The sequence below is a fragment of the Hippopotamus amphibius genome, chromosome 7, assembly GCF_030028045.1.
Source record: "Hippopotamus amphibius kiboko isolate mHipAmp2 chromosome 7, mHipAmp2.hap2, whole genome shotgun sequence".
NCBI classification, from domain to species: domain Eukaryota; kingdom Metazoa; phylum Chordata; class Mammalia; order Artiodactyla; family Hippopotamidae; genus Hippopotamus; species Hippopotamus amphibius.
In genome coordinates, this window is record NC_080192.1 from 12782125 (window position 1) to 12799545 (window position 17421).

At 44.0% G+C, this 17421-nt stretch overlaps 1 protein-coding gene across 1 annotated transcript in view; it reads right to left on the reverse strand.

The window, feature by feature from the left end:
- Positions 1-427: 427 nt before the first annotated feature.
- ISX (intestine specific homeobox) overlaps positions 428-17421 on the reverse strand; it is a 43178-nt gene continuing 26184 nt past the window's right edge. The window contains 1 exon segment of the mRNA XM_057743342.1: positions 428-489. Within this exon segment, the coding sequence (XP_057599325.1) occupies positions 428-489 (62 nt within the window).

Consider the following 17421-nt stretch of genomic DNA (forward strand, 5'->3'; position numbering starts at 1 on the left):
ACCAGGTGGGGATATGGAGATGACCTTGGCCTGGGGTACACCTGGGGAGGAGCATGGGCTTACCATACTTAGGGCATGGGGTCGAGGGGAGAGAAGGGGAGAGGATACTTTGGTCTTCACACATCACCTCTGCGTTGTCTCAGTCACTGCAGCAGACACATGGATCTTTGGTCATTTAAAAAAAAAAATCAATAAAATAAATAAAAGAGGGGAGAGAAGGACTAGGTTCTAGTCCTCTTGACACTACCATGTGACCCTGTGCAAGGCCCTTTGCCTCTCTGCCTCCTTCAAGGCGTTTGCATAAGGGATCTCTAAGGGCAACGATTCCCCATTCTGTTATCCTCAAAGGGCATCTCAGCGTGCTCAGTCCCAGGAGCCTCCCGGGGGGAGGCCAGGCTAGCATGCCACCCTCCTCTATGTGCTGCTCTCAGAGGGCTCCTCGACCAGACTTCTTTGCCTGGGCCAGCATGGCCTTGACGCAGAAGGACCCTGAAGGAGGCACGTTGATGAGGGAGGTTAAGATACCAGCGAGAAGCAACGCCTGTCACTGAGCATAGCCCTGGACCCCCTGTACTTCCTGGTCCTGTTGGCTGAGGACCCCTGGACGTCCTGCCTTCATGGAGGGGCTCCTTTTCATGGCAGGAGGCTGTGGACTCTGGGGCTCAAATGGGGCTACTTGTCTGATCAAGTAAAGCCAGAATTGAGGCCAGGCAGCACTGGCTGTGGGCAGCACCTCCCTGGGGCATCATTCACTGAGTGGTGATATGGTACCCAAGAACTCCAGAGAGGGGTTATCCAATCTTCCCTTCTCATTCTACAGAGGGGGACACTGAGATCCAGGGGTGTGGGGGCCACTGTCCAGATGCATCCAGCAGGAGGAAAACTTGGACCTGAACCAGAATCTTCCCATTGCTAACCCAGCACCCTCTGTCTTCTGCCTGGGGTCAAATCTTCCAGAAGGCTTTGGAAACACCCTGGAGAAGGAGCCCTGGCGTGATGACACAGAGAAAGAAATTGCTAAGTGTGTGGCACCCCGCCCCTCCCCCCAGCCTGAGACGTGTGACCCTCGGTGCCGAGACCAGCTCGGCGACTCGAGGTGAGTGACGGGTGCCGCAAGCTTGAAGAAGACACAGACACAGACTGAAGAGAAAAGTGGGACCGGGGGGCTCAAGACCTCTCGGATCAAGAGCCCCACTGACTCATCCCAGGCTGCTTTTATTGAGTTCGTGGGCTAACATTCTCAGGTTACACTCATAAACAGTCAAAGGCCTCACATGATTGAGGCAATTATCTTTGTTTACTTCCTGGGTCCGAGTTGAGCAGGTGTGGATTTGAGCTGGGGGTGGAGAGCAAAACAGCCCTGGGGGCAGGAGACCTCGCTCAGATATTAGGGGTCTGTGCCCCACCCGTGTTGGCCCCTCTGCGACTGTGCCTGTCTTAGGTTGTTCCTCCCTTGAGGAATCTTACCCGTCTCTGGCTAACCAGTCATCCTCCAGGGCCAAACACAGTGATATAAGGAAGGTTCTATGCACCACCCCTGTTGGCCCCTCTGCGGCTGTGCCTGTCTTAGGTTGTTCCTCCTCTGAGGAATCTTACCCGTCTTTGGCTAACCAGCCATCCCTCAGGACCAAACAGGGTGATATTAGTCTCCACGCCCCGCACCCTCAGCTCCTCCACTGCTCAAGAATCCCATCGCTTGGCCCACATCAAAAAGGTTCCCGAATGTCTTCCCACATCTCCCCCTTTTTGTTTTCGTAGGAGAAGATAAGCCTGTAGGAGAAGATAAGCCTATTCGAGTTATTTCTTTTTCAGTCAATCCTTGGAGCGTTCTTCCTGTGCACCTGAGAACTTAAACATAGGATAATTAAAAGACAACAAAAAATATCAAAATGCTTAGGAGACTGCTATTCATGCCTTTTATCCAATCCAATGGATGCAATGCTTTTAATCCATCAGCTATACTTTGTAAAGTAGCAAATTTGGTGTAGAGACTGCAAAAATCATATTGCATGCCAGTTATTTTAGTTTGTAATTGTTGTATGTCCAGTGTGAGACCATCCGCTCCATATCCCAGCCGATGTGTCACTGGCATCATGGCCATTCCAGATTTGTAATGTTCTTAAACTTAAGGGAAGTTTCCATATTTTTGTTTGAGCTCTGCCATTCTCTAACTGAGGCCAAGGAAGTATTAATCCAATCCTAAGCCATAAGATGGGATAGGGCGAGTGCATGGCAATATTGGTATATGCCATCACAACCTTTTATAGGGATTGCAGGAGGAGTTGTTTTGGTGTAAACCATTAGAGACTGCATACCCCTTAGGGGACCAGTTTCATACTGTTCCATAGGAACCATTAAGTAGTATCACACCCTCCGTCCCACAGCAAACATCCCAAAGAATCTGATCTTGTCTGTCAGCCCATATCCGTTTTATTTCACACAAAGGTCTATCAGGGATGGCATAATTAGTAAACTTAGTATCCAAAGCTCAAACCTGAAAACAAATGTACAAAGTTCATCTCCGAAGATTCTATATCCCATTCAAGATGGCGTTTCTTTGGAACGCTCATGATATGGCTTAATTCTCCGAGATGGAATCCACACAGGTTCCAGGCCTTGTCCTGGTGACACACAAGCAAACCCTCTTCCCCATGTGATTAACCTTCCTGATGACCAGATATTAGTCAATGGGTCCTGCCACCATATCAGAAAAATTATAGAAGCATCTGGTATAGGAATCCATTGAGTTCTCTTAAGAAACTGCAAAATGGGATTTTTCGGATAGTGATTATCAATTTTTCCAATATAATCAGCAAAGGCAATTTGCCAACTTACACAATTTTGGAAACAAGCCTGAATTTCTTTAGTAGTTAAATTAATAATTATATGTGAAGGGTCAGTTCCAATTAAATGCTTACTTCGAGTTCTTCCCTTCAGAACCAACTGAGTTAATAATTCTAAATAAGGTGACAAGGATTTTACCACAGTATTTGCTAAAAACAACCATTCCACAATTCCTTCATTTTGCATTAATATCCCCGTAGGTGAATGAGGAGAAGGTAATATAATTAATTGCAATGGCTGATTAACAGTTACTCTCTGTAATTGAGAAGAATGAATTTTATTTTCTACAAGTTTTAGTTCCTCTAAAGCAGCTGATGTTAAAGTTCTTGGACTATTTAATTTTGAATCTCCTTTTAACAAAGCAAATAGGTTAGACAATGCATAGGTGGGGATCCCTATGCATGGGCGAAGCCAATTAATATCTCCTAGGAGTTTTTGCAAATCATTAAGAGTTTGGATTTGATCTGTCCTCAGTTCCACCTTTTGTGGTCTAATAGTTGTTCTATCAACTATTGTGCCCAAATATTGATATGGGCTATGCATCTGTACCTTTTCTGGAGCTATTTTAAGTCCTGCTCTATCAAGGCAAAGCTGCATGCTAATATACGCAGAAGTAAGTAAATCTTGATTAGGAGCAGCACACAAGATATCATCCATGTAATGGATAAGATAACAATTAGGAAATTCTAGTCGTACTGGTTCAAGGGCTTTAGCAACAAAATTCTGGCAAATAGTAGGGCTATTCAACATGCCTTGAGGTAACACCTTCCATTGAAACCTTTTTCGAGGTTCTTTATTATTTAGTGCAGGCACAGAAAAAGCAAATTTTTCTTTATCTTTGGGATGTAATGGAATGGTGAAAAAGCAGTCTTTCAGATCAATAACTATTAAAGGCCAATTAGCAGGGATCATATTAGGTGATGGGAGGCCTGGTTGTAAGGCCCCCATTGGTTGTATAACTGCATTGACTGCTCTGAGATCTGTTAATAAACGCCATTTACCAGTTTTTTTTCTTTATTGGAAATACCGGAGAGTTCCATGGGCTAAAAGATTCTTCAATATGTCCTTTTTCTAACTGTTCAGTTACTAATTCTGTTAGAGCTTCTAACTTTTCTATGGTTAAAGGCCACTGCTCAACCCATACAGGTGTATCAGTTTTCCAGGTCAATGGGATTGGTGCTGGGGGAAGCAGTAAGCTTTTACGAACAGTGGCCACTAGTGAAAAGATTGATATCCAAGACCTTCTCTATTTGCATTACCTTCAGCTGGAACGGGAAATAATTTCCCTTGATGATATTTACCAAAACCTAACCCTGGCTGATATCCTTGATTTATTAGCATTTCTTGACTTTGCATACTATAAGTATCTAACGTTGGAATGTGGATTTCAGCCTTCCATTGTTGCAATAAATCCCTTCCCCATAAATTAATGGGAAGGTCTGCTATATAGGGTTGTAAGTGGGCGAAGGAGATAGGAATCTGCCTTGCTCGATTCTGGTTTGCCATAGTTTCAGCATGATCACACCACCAGGTTTTGAATTGTAAAAATTCTCCCGGGGCTAGTACTGCACGAGCCAACGTTGCCCAATCAGCTGGAATCAAACGAGAGCCTTCGGCTACTCCCTGTATGATACCTATGGTGAATGGAGAATTTACTCCATAATTTTGTACTGATTGTTTCAATTCTTTCAATATTTTGAAGGGTATCGGCTCATGTACTGCCTCATAAATTCCATTAGGATTATTAGGATCCACTCCAGGTGCCACCCTTTCATGAACAGTCACTGGAAATGCCATTTGCATAGCTTCCAGATCTCCCTCTTGTCTAGCCTGCAAAATGCCCTTCTGTAAGGGTGATAAAACTGAGTGTCCTATAGACACAGGAAAGGCATAAGCTCCCCCAGGCGGCATTAAAGAGGGTGGAGGAGGGGGCAGTATAGGAAGTTTGCCCTCCTCCACAAGTAAGGGAGCCGAGGGTCTTAATCCCTCAGCCATTTGTATTCCCTTCTGTTTTTCAGTTTCGTTTGGCACCGCATATGCCCATCGGTCCTCTGACGGACGGGCTTCTTCATCAAAGCTATCATCTGAGCCTTCAGGAGCCCATAGAGGCGCTAATAGAGGCTCTAATACTGACTTAATCAGAGACCACATTTGACCAAACAGAACCTGGTACGGGAGTCCCTTTAGAATGCAGTTTTTTAAGTTCGTTCCCAACCTTATCCCTAAGTATATAAACCCAGTGTTAGCCTAAAGAAGGAAACTATATACAATATTCTCAATTATTTACAGAATTTCTAACAATCGACCTTCACTTGCTTTTTACAAGACCTTCACTTGCTTTTTACTCCACCTGCCCTTAGGAGCTGCCGTAACAGGCATACATCTGGTCAATATTAATCTGAACTTTTTTTATTTCCCATATTTTACCCCGAACACAAACTACCCAAGAGATTTACTTACTGGCAGGATTTTTTCAGAGGCCTCTTACTCTCCTCTTGGGGGCTTCACGGCACTTCCCAATTCTTTACTTTTATCAATTTCACTTTCCGTGAACCTTCGTCACTCAAGCCTTTCGAGCCCCACGTTGGGCGCCACTTGCCGAGACCAGCTCGGCGACTCGAGGTGAGTGACGGGTGCCGCAAGCTTGAAGAAGACACAGACACAGACTGAAGAGAAAAGTGGGACCGGGGGGCTCAAGACCTCTCGGATCAAGAGCCCCACTGACTCATCCCAGGCTGCTTTTATTGAGTTCGTGGGCTAACATTCTCAGGTTACACTCATAAACAGTCAAAGGCCTCACATGATTGAGGCAATTATCTTTGTTTACTTCCTGGGTCCGAGTTGAGCAGGTGTGGATTTGAGCTGGGGGTGGAGAGCAAAACAGCCCTGGGGGCAGGAGACCTCGCTCAGATATTAGGGGTCTGTGCCCCACCCGTGTTGGCCCCTCTGCGACTGTGCCTGTCTTAGGTTGTTCCTCCCTTGAGGAATCTTACCCGTCTCTGGCTAACCAGTCATCCTCCAGGGCCAAACACAGTGATATAAGGAAGGTTCTATGCACCACCCCTGTTGGCCCCTCTGCGGCTGTGCCTGTCTTAGGTTGTTCCTCCTCTGAGGAATCTTACCCGTCTTTGGCTAACCAGCCATCCCTCAGGACCAAACAGGGTGATATTAGTCTCCACGCCCCGCACCCTCAGCTCCTCCACTGCTCAAGAATCCCATCGCTTGGCCCACATCAAAAAGGTTCCCGAATGTCTTCCCACACCTCGGCCCCTAGGGAGCATCCCAGGTGGTGAAAGCATCACACCAAAGTTCCCTGGAAGGCAGGGTGCTGGAAGATTTGGGACAGGTGATTCATGGAAGGAAGATTTCCTCACCTGTGATGGAACAAACTTTAATTCTGGGTTTAAATTCATCGGAAGTGTTCTGGGGTGGCATTTCCCACTGCTGGATGGAAGGGAATGTGAGCCCCTCTACAGAAAACAGTTTGCATCCGGGGGAGTGTGTGTGCTGTGCTCCTTGCTGCCAACAGACTCTGCAGATGAAATCTGATCTTCCCTTTGGGTGTAAAATTCCAGTTTATCAACTCAAAGCCTTCCTTTGAATGACTGAAGAGGCCAGCGCTTTCCCTGCTCTTCAAAAAGGTAAGTGGGCGGATGAAGTCTGATTGGGGAAAATCGTTTCGGGAGGGGAGGTTAATGCGATGGGCAGGCTGGAAGCCCAGTGCGACTGCAATTTCTTTCAGCATGAACGATGCAGGTTGAGAGAGGGCAGGACAGAAGCTGAGAGATGCTGGGCCTCCGATTTGCCTGAAGAGTCACAGAAGGCTTCTGGGGTCTCCCTGCTGAAGCCCCTGGCGGGGAAGGAAGGCATCTTGTGGGGGTGGGGTTCTTAGTTTTGGGAACGTAGAACCTTCTGGCTGTCTGGCAAAACTCAGGACCGTTTCTCTGAATAATTCTTTTTAAGTTGATGAAGTAAAATACAGATTTTAAAGGCAATTAATTATACTGAAATCCAGCAATCAAAATAGTAAAACATTTGTGATACAGTAGCATACACGTTCTTCTTTATTACATTAGGTATTTTGAGGTATCTGCAGGTCATAGGTACTGTGAATACACTACTGTGTAATTTATTGTCTGCAGTCTTAATGGAAGGAAATGCTACATCTCAGCGGTTCATGAAAATGCAGATACGCACGCCTACAGATGTGGATGTATAAGCAAATAGTCTGAGCCAAAGGCTCAAAAAAGGTTAGTGTTTTGAATAAATTGATTACAGTAAGGTTAAATGGAGAGGTATTAAGTAACACTCTTGTTTGCTTTATGAGATCTTTTTTTCTCTCAATCTTTTAAAAACATTTTAATGCAGTGAAATGTGTTAAATATATATTTTGTAATAGAGATACCTTTTTTTTTTTTTTCCCAGCATAAGAGGGAACTTATACTTATTTTTCCCTCTGTTAAGCCACAGTTGAGGTGCAAGTGTACTGTTTGGTTATCATGACTTGGAGGAATTATATCCCAGGTTGGAGAGTCCCCTGTCCCCATCCACTGCCCCCTGCCCCCCTCCAAGGGAATGATCTCTTGAAGCCTAGATGCTACCCTCTCCCTCCTTCCCCCCACCAAGGAGCCCACGGGAACTGGGTCCGAGGGAAAATCTTTGGAGTATGAAGCTCTACTACATATTATGGGTGACCATAGATTGTACTTGAGCCTCATTTTTCACAAGCTATACAGTGGGGCTTATAATCCAAACCCCTCAGGGATGTGATGCAGAGTAGAGGCTAAACAAAGATGAGTTCCCTTGAGGTCCTTTAGCTGTGCGCAACCTGTGTAGCTATATGCCATGGTCCTCAGTACCCTCTCCTTTAACTGTAAGACTCCCCCCCCCCACCCCCAGTTTTACTAAGGTATAATTGGCAAATAAAAATTGTATGTATTTAAGGTGTATAATGTGATGGTTTAATATACATATATATTGTGAAGTGATTGCCACAGTCAAATTAATTAACACATCTATCGCCTCACATAATTTCTTTTTAACTAGTGGTGAGAACACTTAGGGTCTATTAGCAAATTGCAAGACTACAACAGAGTGTTATTAACTGTAGTCACCTAGCTGCACATCACATCCCCAGAACTTATTCATCTTATAACTGAAAATTTGTACCCTTTGACCAACCTCTCCCCATTTCCTCCAACCCCCAGGCCCTGGTAATCATGGTTCTACTCTCTGGTTCTATGAGTTCAACTTTTTAATATTTCACATATAAGTGAGATCATACAGTATTTGTCTTTCTCTGTCTGGCTAATTTCACTTAGCATAATGTCCTCTAGGTTCATCCATGTTGTTCCAAATGGCAGGCGATCCTTCTTTTTTATGGCTGAATAATATTCCATCATGTATATGTACATACCATATCTTCTTTATCCATTTATCTATAGAGGGACACTTAGGTTGTTTCTATATCTTGTCTATTGTGAATAATGTGGCAATGAATGTAGAAGTGCAGATATCTCTTGGAGATACTGATTTCATTTCATTTGGATATATACCTGGTCATGGGATTGCTGGATCATGTGGTAGTTCTATTTTTAGTTTTTTGAGGCACCCCCATAATGTTTTCCATAATGGCTGTACCAATTTATAGTCCCACTAACAGTGCACAAGAGTTCCCTTTTCTCCATACCCTTGCCAGTACTTATCTGTTGTCATTTTGATAATAGCCATCCTAACAGGTGTGAGGTGATATCTCATTGTGGTTTTGATTTTCATTTCCCTGATAATTAGTGATGCTAAGCTTGTTGGCCATTTGTATGTTGTCTTTGGAAAAATGTCTTTTGAGGTCCTTTGCCCATTTTAAAATTGTTTTTTTTTTGGACTATCGAGTTGTAAGAGCTCCTTGTATAGTTTGAATGTTAACCCTTTGTTGGATATACGGTTTGCAAATATTTTCTCCCATTCTGCAGGTGATCTTTTAACTTTGTTGATAGTTTCCTTTGCTGTGCAGAAGCTTTTTAGTTTGATGTAATCCCATTTGTTTATTTTTGCTTTTGTTGCCGGTGCTTTTGGTGTTATTTCCAAAAAAAAAAAAAAAATCACTGCCAAGATCAATGTCAGGGAGCTTTTTGCCTGTATTTTCTTCTAGGAGTTTTATGGTTTCAGGTCTTATATCTGTCTTTAATCCATTTTGAGTTGATTTTTGTGAGTGGTGTAAGAGTTCAGTTTTATTCTTTTGCACTGGATATCCAATTTTCCAAACACCTTTTATTTGTCCTTTCCCCATTGTGTGTTCTTGGCATCCTTGTCATAGATTAGTCCATCATATATGTGTGGTTTTATTTCTGGGCACTTTGTTCTCTTCCATTGGTCTATGTGTCTGTTTTTATGCCAGTACTATGCTGTTTTGATTACTGTAGCTTTGTAATATAGTTTGCAATCAGGACATGTGATGCTTCCAGCTTTGTCCTTCATTCTCAAAATTTCTTTGGCTATTTGGGTCTTTGCGCTTTTATAGGAATTTGGGGATTACTTTTTCTATTTCTGTGAAATATGCCATTGTGATTTTGATAGGGATGAGTGCAAGACTCAGTTATCTTCAGGCTCTGGAGGTGAGTTGTTTTTATTGGTGCCACATGACTCAATTGAATAATTCCTTACTGAGAACCTATGAGGACATGCATATGCTCCAGACCGGGAGCTCCAAAAGTGGGGGTGGGGAAGCACAAAGACCATGGAAAATATTTTATTTACACCTCCTGGAAACTTTTAAATCTAAGCATACAGTAGCTATGCTGTTCTTAGTATCTACTAGGATTGCCAAGTGCCTCTCTGTGCCTCAGTTTCCCCTTGATAAAATAGGAATACTGCCAGTGTCTACCTCCTAGGCCTATTAGGAGGGGTCAATGAGTAATATTATAAAGTGTTTAGCATGGCATATGGTGCTGATTCTGTGCTTGCTAAGTAAATATATAGTCCCTTGTCTGGATAGCAGTTTTGCAAGGTAGGTTTATGGCTTCCAGTTATCAGAAGAGGAAACTGAGGCCTGAGCCTGAGATTGTTGACATTTGTCAAGGGAGAGGGACTCTGTGATCTCAATCTGATCAGTCAGTGGTGCCATCAAAGATTCTCAGAACCAGAAGGATGCATGGGGTTGTCTAGGGTACCAGTGCTAGACTGTGCTGTACCTTTCTGCCCTCATCCACAGTATTCTCCCAGCCCCACTTACCACGCTGGTCTCCCTTTGGTTCTTCAAACTTGCTCAAAGTACTGCTACTGCAGAGCCTTTGGACGTGTTGAACTGTATGCTTGGTTCACTACTCCTTGAGCTTAGCTGTCAGTTCAGGTGTCCTGATCCCACAGAGGCTTTGCCTGCCCACTGTGACTTCACTAGCCTCTCTCCCACTGCTGTGACATCACCCTTTTAAGATCTTTATAGTTCTCTGTAATTGTTACATTTATTTTTGTTTCCTTGGCCCTTATGTGTTTCTCTTCCCTCCTCATCAGAATATAAGCTCCCATACAGCAAGGACTTTGCTCATCACTATTTTTCTACCTTCAATCGGTGCTTTGAACAATATAGATTCTCAAATATTTATTAATTGGCTGAGTACTACACCCCTAAGGAGTTGTTCAGCTTTGGCTCATACGCACACATTGTCAGGGAGCTCATTTCTTCCTGGGGCCATCTGTTCTGCCGTCTGCGGCTTTGACTGTGAGAAAGCTCCTTTTTTAACTGGATCAATTCTGTCCTTTTGATATCCACAGACTAAGTCTCTTCCTATCACCTTTGGAGGTGAGTTTAGTTGGTGGCCCGAGTTTTGGCTTGTCAAAAGATTCTCTTTTTCCTTCCTTTTCCTTTTTCATGTGGCCTCCCAGGTAAGACAGAAAAATGGAGGTTGTCTCCCATTATCTTCCAAAAGTATCCACAGATGGCCCACTGCCCACTGTTGAGTGCAAATACTTGTCCTAACCAGGGGCGTGTTACAGAACAGAAAGCCACTCAGTTTAACTTTAGCCCAAGAATGAGAAGGAAACTTGGATAAAAAGATCCATATTTCTAGAAGCTTCTTGTGCTACTAATAGATTTCCTGTGGGGGTGAAAAGGTCCAGTGGTCAAAGTCTGAACACACTGGGTTTCATTGAGTTAAACTTTCCTGTAGATCCAGATGTCTTTCCTGTAAATCTTGCCAGAACATTGAGATGCAGTGGGGCCTGTGATTTCTATGAGGGAGTCACAGTTTATGAATTTCCCAAACCCATTTGCCCTAGCAATATTCTCATTCAACACCCGTGAACATCTTACGAACCACAGATGTCCAAGTTTTCTGATTTGGGAAATACCTTCCTACGTGCTTCTTTAGCTCTTCGAGCTAAGAGTTCATGATTCTTGAGAGGAACCTTCTAGAGACAGAACACTTTTCTCTTACAAAATCCACAAGGATAGGTCTGCCTTGCCCACATCTGATGAAGGACCAGGCACATGGAGGGAGGTCTAAAATTTCTCTCCTTTTCCCATCTCCCTGGGCGGCCATCTTTCCTCCTTGTCCTCTGTCATCATTCCCCGCCCCCAACCAGGTTCTTAGTTTATGACCCCTTTCGAATAACATCTCAGGATTCTTGGGGAGATAAGAATCACCAGGTAATTGTTTGAGAGCTGTAAATGACTTAAATTGGTTAGGATTCTAATTATCATGAAATGGCTTTATTGCCTTCCAGCGATAACAGGGCTGTAACCTTCCTCCCCTGGGGAGCACAGGTCCCCACCCCCAGGGGTCACACAGCGGTCAGGGCCCTGGCAGCTGGGACAGAAGACAGAGGCTTACTTCTCCCAACACTGCACCCCCCTCCCCTAAATCTAGCATCCGGCAACACCTAGGAGCAACCTGGGCTGGTGGCAGCCCTGGTGGTGGTCCCATAGGGACCTTGTTGGCAACCCCCCTCCCTCTGTCACCCCATCGACTTCCTGGGGACCTTGGCAAGCTCCTGCCACTCTCTGCCACTTGGATTGCCTTGCTATCCCATGCAGAATCCTGGAGCCTAGTCTACCATGGTGGGGGGGATTGTGGGGAAATGCATATGCATAACGAGTTATAGCGCTGGATTTATTCATTCATCTATCCATCCATTCTCAAATATTTATTGAGCATTTATCATATGCCAGACAGTGTACTAGCAAGGAACATAGACAATGAATAAGGGGAGGAGTGTGTATACACACACATATACATACACCATTTGCACATTCACAGTATAAAGAGTAGTATATATAATATATATACACATATATTTATACTTATATAATATGTAAGTTATATATGTTATAAACATATATGTATATATGTTTGTGTGTGTATGTTTAAAGCTTTGGCATCAGGCAAATCTGAGTTGAAATCAGACCTTTACTGTGTGACATTGAGTAAGTTTTGTCCTGCTCTGATATTTATGATGCCTGTGTCATGTGACTGGGGTGAGAATTAAAGCATTTGGCCCCTGGTAGGGCACTCCATAGGTGGGGGCCACTATTATCGTAATAAAGGTACACAGTGTTGTGGGAGTGAAAAGGAGGAATCATTCTAAAAGGTAATTTATAACTTATCTTTGATATCGATCTATAGAGATATGCACATAACAGCCACCAGCAGATTCTGAGCAATTATAGGCTGCTATTACTTCAAAGGAGAGATCAAGGGCAATGAGGGCTGCGTTTGAGTGGGGCCTTGAAGTATGAGTAGAATTCCAATAGCTGGGCAGAGGGGAGGGCATTCCTAGCTAAGGGAAACGCAGGGCAAAGGGCGTGAGATAGGAATGCACCGCTGTGTTCTAGGAGCCTCAAATGATTTAGTGTGGTTGGAACCCAGGGCTCACAGAGGGCTGCAGGAGAAGAGGAGGTCAGAGAAGTAGAGGAGAAGGGACATTTGGAAAACCTAGTTCCAATATTCTTTACATTGACCTTCAACTTCTCTTCCTATAATTTCTGTATGGGTCCCGATGCTGCCCTCTGGGATGCTTGCACAGAGCGAGTCTTCCCTCTTCCTCCAGAGAAGCCCTTCAAACAGGAGATCTCCTGGAATTCCTCATCTGTGTCTCAAACATCTCAGTTCTTTCATGTGACCCTCAAGAGACCTGGTTTCCGGAATCTGTGCTCCTGTGCCTTCCAGATCATTTTTTTCTGTTCTGCGCACCACCTCCCCCCCTTTTAAATGAATGGCTTCTGGGTTAGAATGTCTTTATTAGGAAAACTTTCTAGCATGCACAAAACTAAAGAGGATAGCTTATGAACCCCCATTCCCATGAATAAGTCTCAACAACTGTGAACATTTGCCAGTGATGTTTTCTCTATTCTCTCCTCCCCTGTTTTGTTTGTGTGTTTGTTTGCTGGAATAGTTTGAAGCAAATCCCAAACATTATGTCTTTTCATGCAAAGGATTTTAGTATGCATCACTAACAGAAAGATTCCGACATTAAAAAACCTGACCATGTTATTTTGACAATTAACATAATTAACAGAAAGTTTCAATATCCTGTATGACTCATCTTCAGAGTTCCTTGATCGTATTTGAGATTTTATGATTTAAAAATATCAGGATCCAAAAAAGATTCATATATTGCATTTGTTTATTTTCTCCTGTTTCTTTTACTCTATAACAATTCCTCCCTCATCTTTTCCATGCTACAGATTTGTTGGAGAAACACAATATTTGTTCTGTTGACTGTCCCATATACTGAATATGACTGATTGCTTCTTTCTGGTATTAAATTTATTCTTCTATCTCCTATACTTCCTGAAATAGGTAGTTAAGTCTAGAGCATGATTGGAGTCAAGTTCTTTTTTTGAGGGAAGAACAATTCACAGATGGTGTTGTGTGCTCCCTGCTGCCTTATGGCAGGAGTCACACAGTGGAGGGTTGTTTCACTCTTTGTGAGGCAGAAGCTAATGGGGATTTAGATGGGGTCAGCCTGATCTTTCTATAGGTCATCTCTTCTAAACAGAGTCCAGTTTGTCTACCCTTCTCTCTTAAAAAGAAGCACCGAGAAAAGAATGCATCACTCCAGCTATTGTTGGATTAAAGAGAAGGAATATCACCTCCTTCATTCTGTACATCATACTTCTGTTCATGCAGCCAAGCCTCCCTTAACTCATTCTGGGGCTGCAGCACACTGCTAACTTCCACTAACCGCATTTTGAATACATTGCCTAAACCTTTTTCTCATGGGCTGTTGCTAAGCCACTTCTCTTTCTTCATCAACTTTCTTGATTGGCTTTTTGATCGGAAGTGAATCTTATATTTATTCAAATAAACCTTATATATCTTATACATATATAATATTTTTATATGTATTATATTATTCAAAATGAAGTTTTGTTTTGTCTCAGACAACTCATCAAGGTTCGTTTCCATCGTGATTTTGTCATTATAGGAAGGCTGATAGCAGAAAAGACTGCTAAGAGCCTTGATTTTAGCTCCTTCACTTTATAGATGAAGAAAATGAAGTATGGAGAAATTCCCTTTCTTGAATTAAGATGCTCAGAGTCACACACCATGGGGCAGACAATTACTGCTGGTGACCCCCTGCTGAACCACACTTATAAAGCAGTCCCTCGATTATGTAGTCCCACCCACATGGGGGGTGGCCACGTGACTCTCTTCAGCCAATGAGGCATTAGCACGCAGTGCTAGCAGAGGCTCTGTGAGCACTTAGGTAATGACGCTTGTCTTCTTGGAAGGCTCACTCTGGTGATGTTGATGGGGAGGGACCTCCAGTGGCTGAGAACACAGGGTGATGGGTTAGAGAGACACACTCAGGTAGCTGTTCACAACCTGCTGCTCCATGAAGAAGGACAGCAGAGGGTCGATCTTCTTTGCAGCATCTGAAAGCTTCAAAAATTTCTTGGTATGAGTATAAACTCAAGGCTTCAACGTCAACTTCAAGCAATACACCAACAAAGATCAAGACATGCTCTTGAGGGTCTGGAAGGGAGGACTAGAGATCCCAGATGCAATAGCATAGTTTGAGCATGGCATGGGACACAGGGTTCTGAAAACCACAACCGGATGCATTTCTTGATCACAGTGCTTTGAGGAGCCTCACCAGGGCTTTAGTATAAAGAGCTGGACATCGCTGTTAGGAAACGCAGCCTGCCCTTGACCGTTTGCTGAGTCTAAGCCTGTAGAGGAAGTTTCATTGAGTTCTCTTTCCAGGTTGCTGTGGGTTCTACCATCTGCAGCCCATCCTTTTGTTGTCTTCGTGCAATAATGCTGAAATTACAGAATGCATTCAGATACTGTCTGAATAGGTCCCTGGATTGGGTAGGTGCCTCCTATCTAATTACCCCAAGGAAGATTCGGGGATCTAGCTTGGCACAGAAGAAAAACGCAGCCCCAGACATCCTTATTCCTGTGTTTATGTGCCATTCCTTAGATTCAGGGGCAGATACAGATTTTATGGAGCCTGAGATTTATGCAGTTTTGGGGACTTTTTCACAGCAAGAGAATGCAATATACAAATATCAAATTCAGTCCAAGATCTTGGAAGGGGCCTGTACAAAGGAGGAACCTTGAAACTTAAGTTTCATAGCTTTTCAGTAAATTCATCTCTGCTCCCATTTATCTAATCATTCCTTCAGCCAAAGTGTTCTTTCTCCTACTTCTTTACCTCTCAAACCCTTACTCCTACTTCAAGACCCATGTAAAATGCCCCCACCTCTGGAAGTCTTCTCTGGTTTCACTGGACAGATTGAGTCCCCTCAAAACAGTGCTCCCACATGACTCCATTTAACTCAAATCCCCCCCCCCCCCATACTCTGCTTAAGTGTCTGTCCATCCTGCTGGACTGTTTATTCTTGAGGCCAGGGACTGTATCTTCTTGTCTCTGGGACCCAGAAGAGGACTCTCTATTCTGGGAAGGATGAGACCTTGTTGAATCTTGGAGACTAACCATTCCTTTGTTAGACTCAAGGTCAACTAGTGGCTTGCTTACGCTGGAACATACCCCACATGGAGGAGAAACAGTGAAGATAAATTGTGGTCAGAGGTCTTTCTCTACCACACACACACACACACACACACACACACACACACACACACATACCATGACATACACATGCACAACAATAGAGTCACAGCTTCCCTAGATGGTACCAAAGGGCAGGGCTCTGTAGTAAGAAGTGGAAAAGTCCTTTTCTGTGATGCAGCAAGTTCCTTCTGCTAATCCGCTTAATTCTGGTCAGGAACCAAACAATTAGCTGGAGTGACTCAGCCCCGAGGGGGAGCATCTTTTTATTTTAACCATGACCCCAGAGAAAGATTAGTAATAGCTTCCATTTGGAACCTTTCCTTTCAGGGCCTGAGGCTCATGGAAAACACTTTCATTAACCTTGATCTTCACCTTTGGGGGTGAGGAAGGGTCAGTGCTGAGTTAGTTTCCGGCTAGGACCCTGGGGACCAGAGAGGAAGTGAGTCAGTATCTCCAGGGAACTCAGGTGATGAGTTGGGCTCAGACCCTGACTTTCTGTGGAAAAAAGACCATCAGAATTGGAAGAGGCCCCAGGAGCTGTCTTGACCAATGTTATCTTAGAGATGAGGAAGCTAAATTGTAGAGACTGGGAGCAAATTGGCCACGGCTGCATGTGATGGAGATGGGCCCAGACCTCAGGCTCCCTGAATTCCCATTCAGAAGTTTGTTTTGAATACAGAGCACCTAGAGACCTGCTGTGGAAGATGTTAAGTCCGACCAGCACCGTGGGAGGGGAGAGGGGGTGGAGGCAGATGACCTGCTGAAGAGGAAAATTAGAAGTTTGCACTCAGCTAACTCAGAAATAACTTCATGCTTGCTCCTCTTCTGTAAAATCTGCTTGTTGCGCTGAGATAAGAACAAGATGGCCTAGCAATCAATTGTAACCTTAAGATGTTCTGATAAGTATGGAATGTTCTGCTCCTGCTCCTGCAAGTTTCTGTTTGGAAACCCCCTGCACGTAACCCATAGCAACTCCAGCGTTCTGTAACTGCCCATAACCTATAGTAACCAGGTAACCAATCAACCAATGCTAACTGTAACCATGTGCACTGACCCCTATAAAAGTAAATCTCACCCTGAACTCGGGGCCCCAGGACTTTAGAGTGTTAGTTCGTCTGGGACTGCTGGCTTAATAAACCTGAGTTCTCCAACCCTCCGAGTGTGGTGCTTGGTTTCTTGACAGACCGATTTGATTTCCGCAACACTGCCACTCATTGTCTTCATCTTCAGCTTGTTATCTTTTAACTAAATGATTCTCCTCCATTGTGTACAAGACAAAGAATTTATTTGGTTGTTCTTGACTCCCAGCGTGGTTTTTAGAGAGATCATGGCAAAGGGTGTAGGGCCATGGTTCTGGATTCAGGAGGCCTGAGTTCAAGACCCAGCCCTGTGCTTTCTGACCTTGTCACCCTGGGAAATCACTGCCACACTGCTGTGTGGCAGACACAGCCATTTTGGATTATTGGACACCCATTTCCAACCTTCTCCTCCATTGCCAGCCTCCATGGTAGATGCTTGGAAAATCTAAATACTTGCTCTCTCAGCTTCCCTTGCATCTAA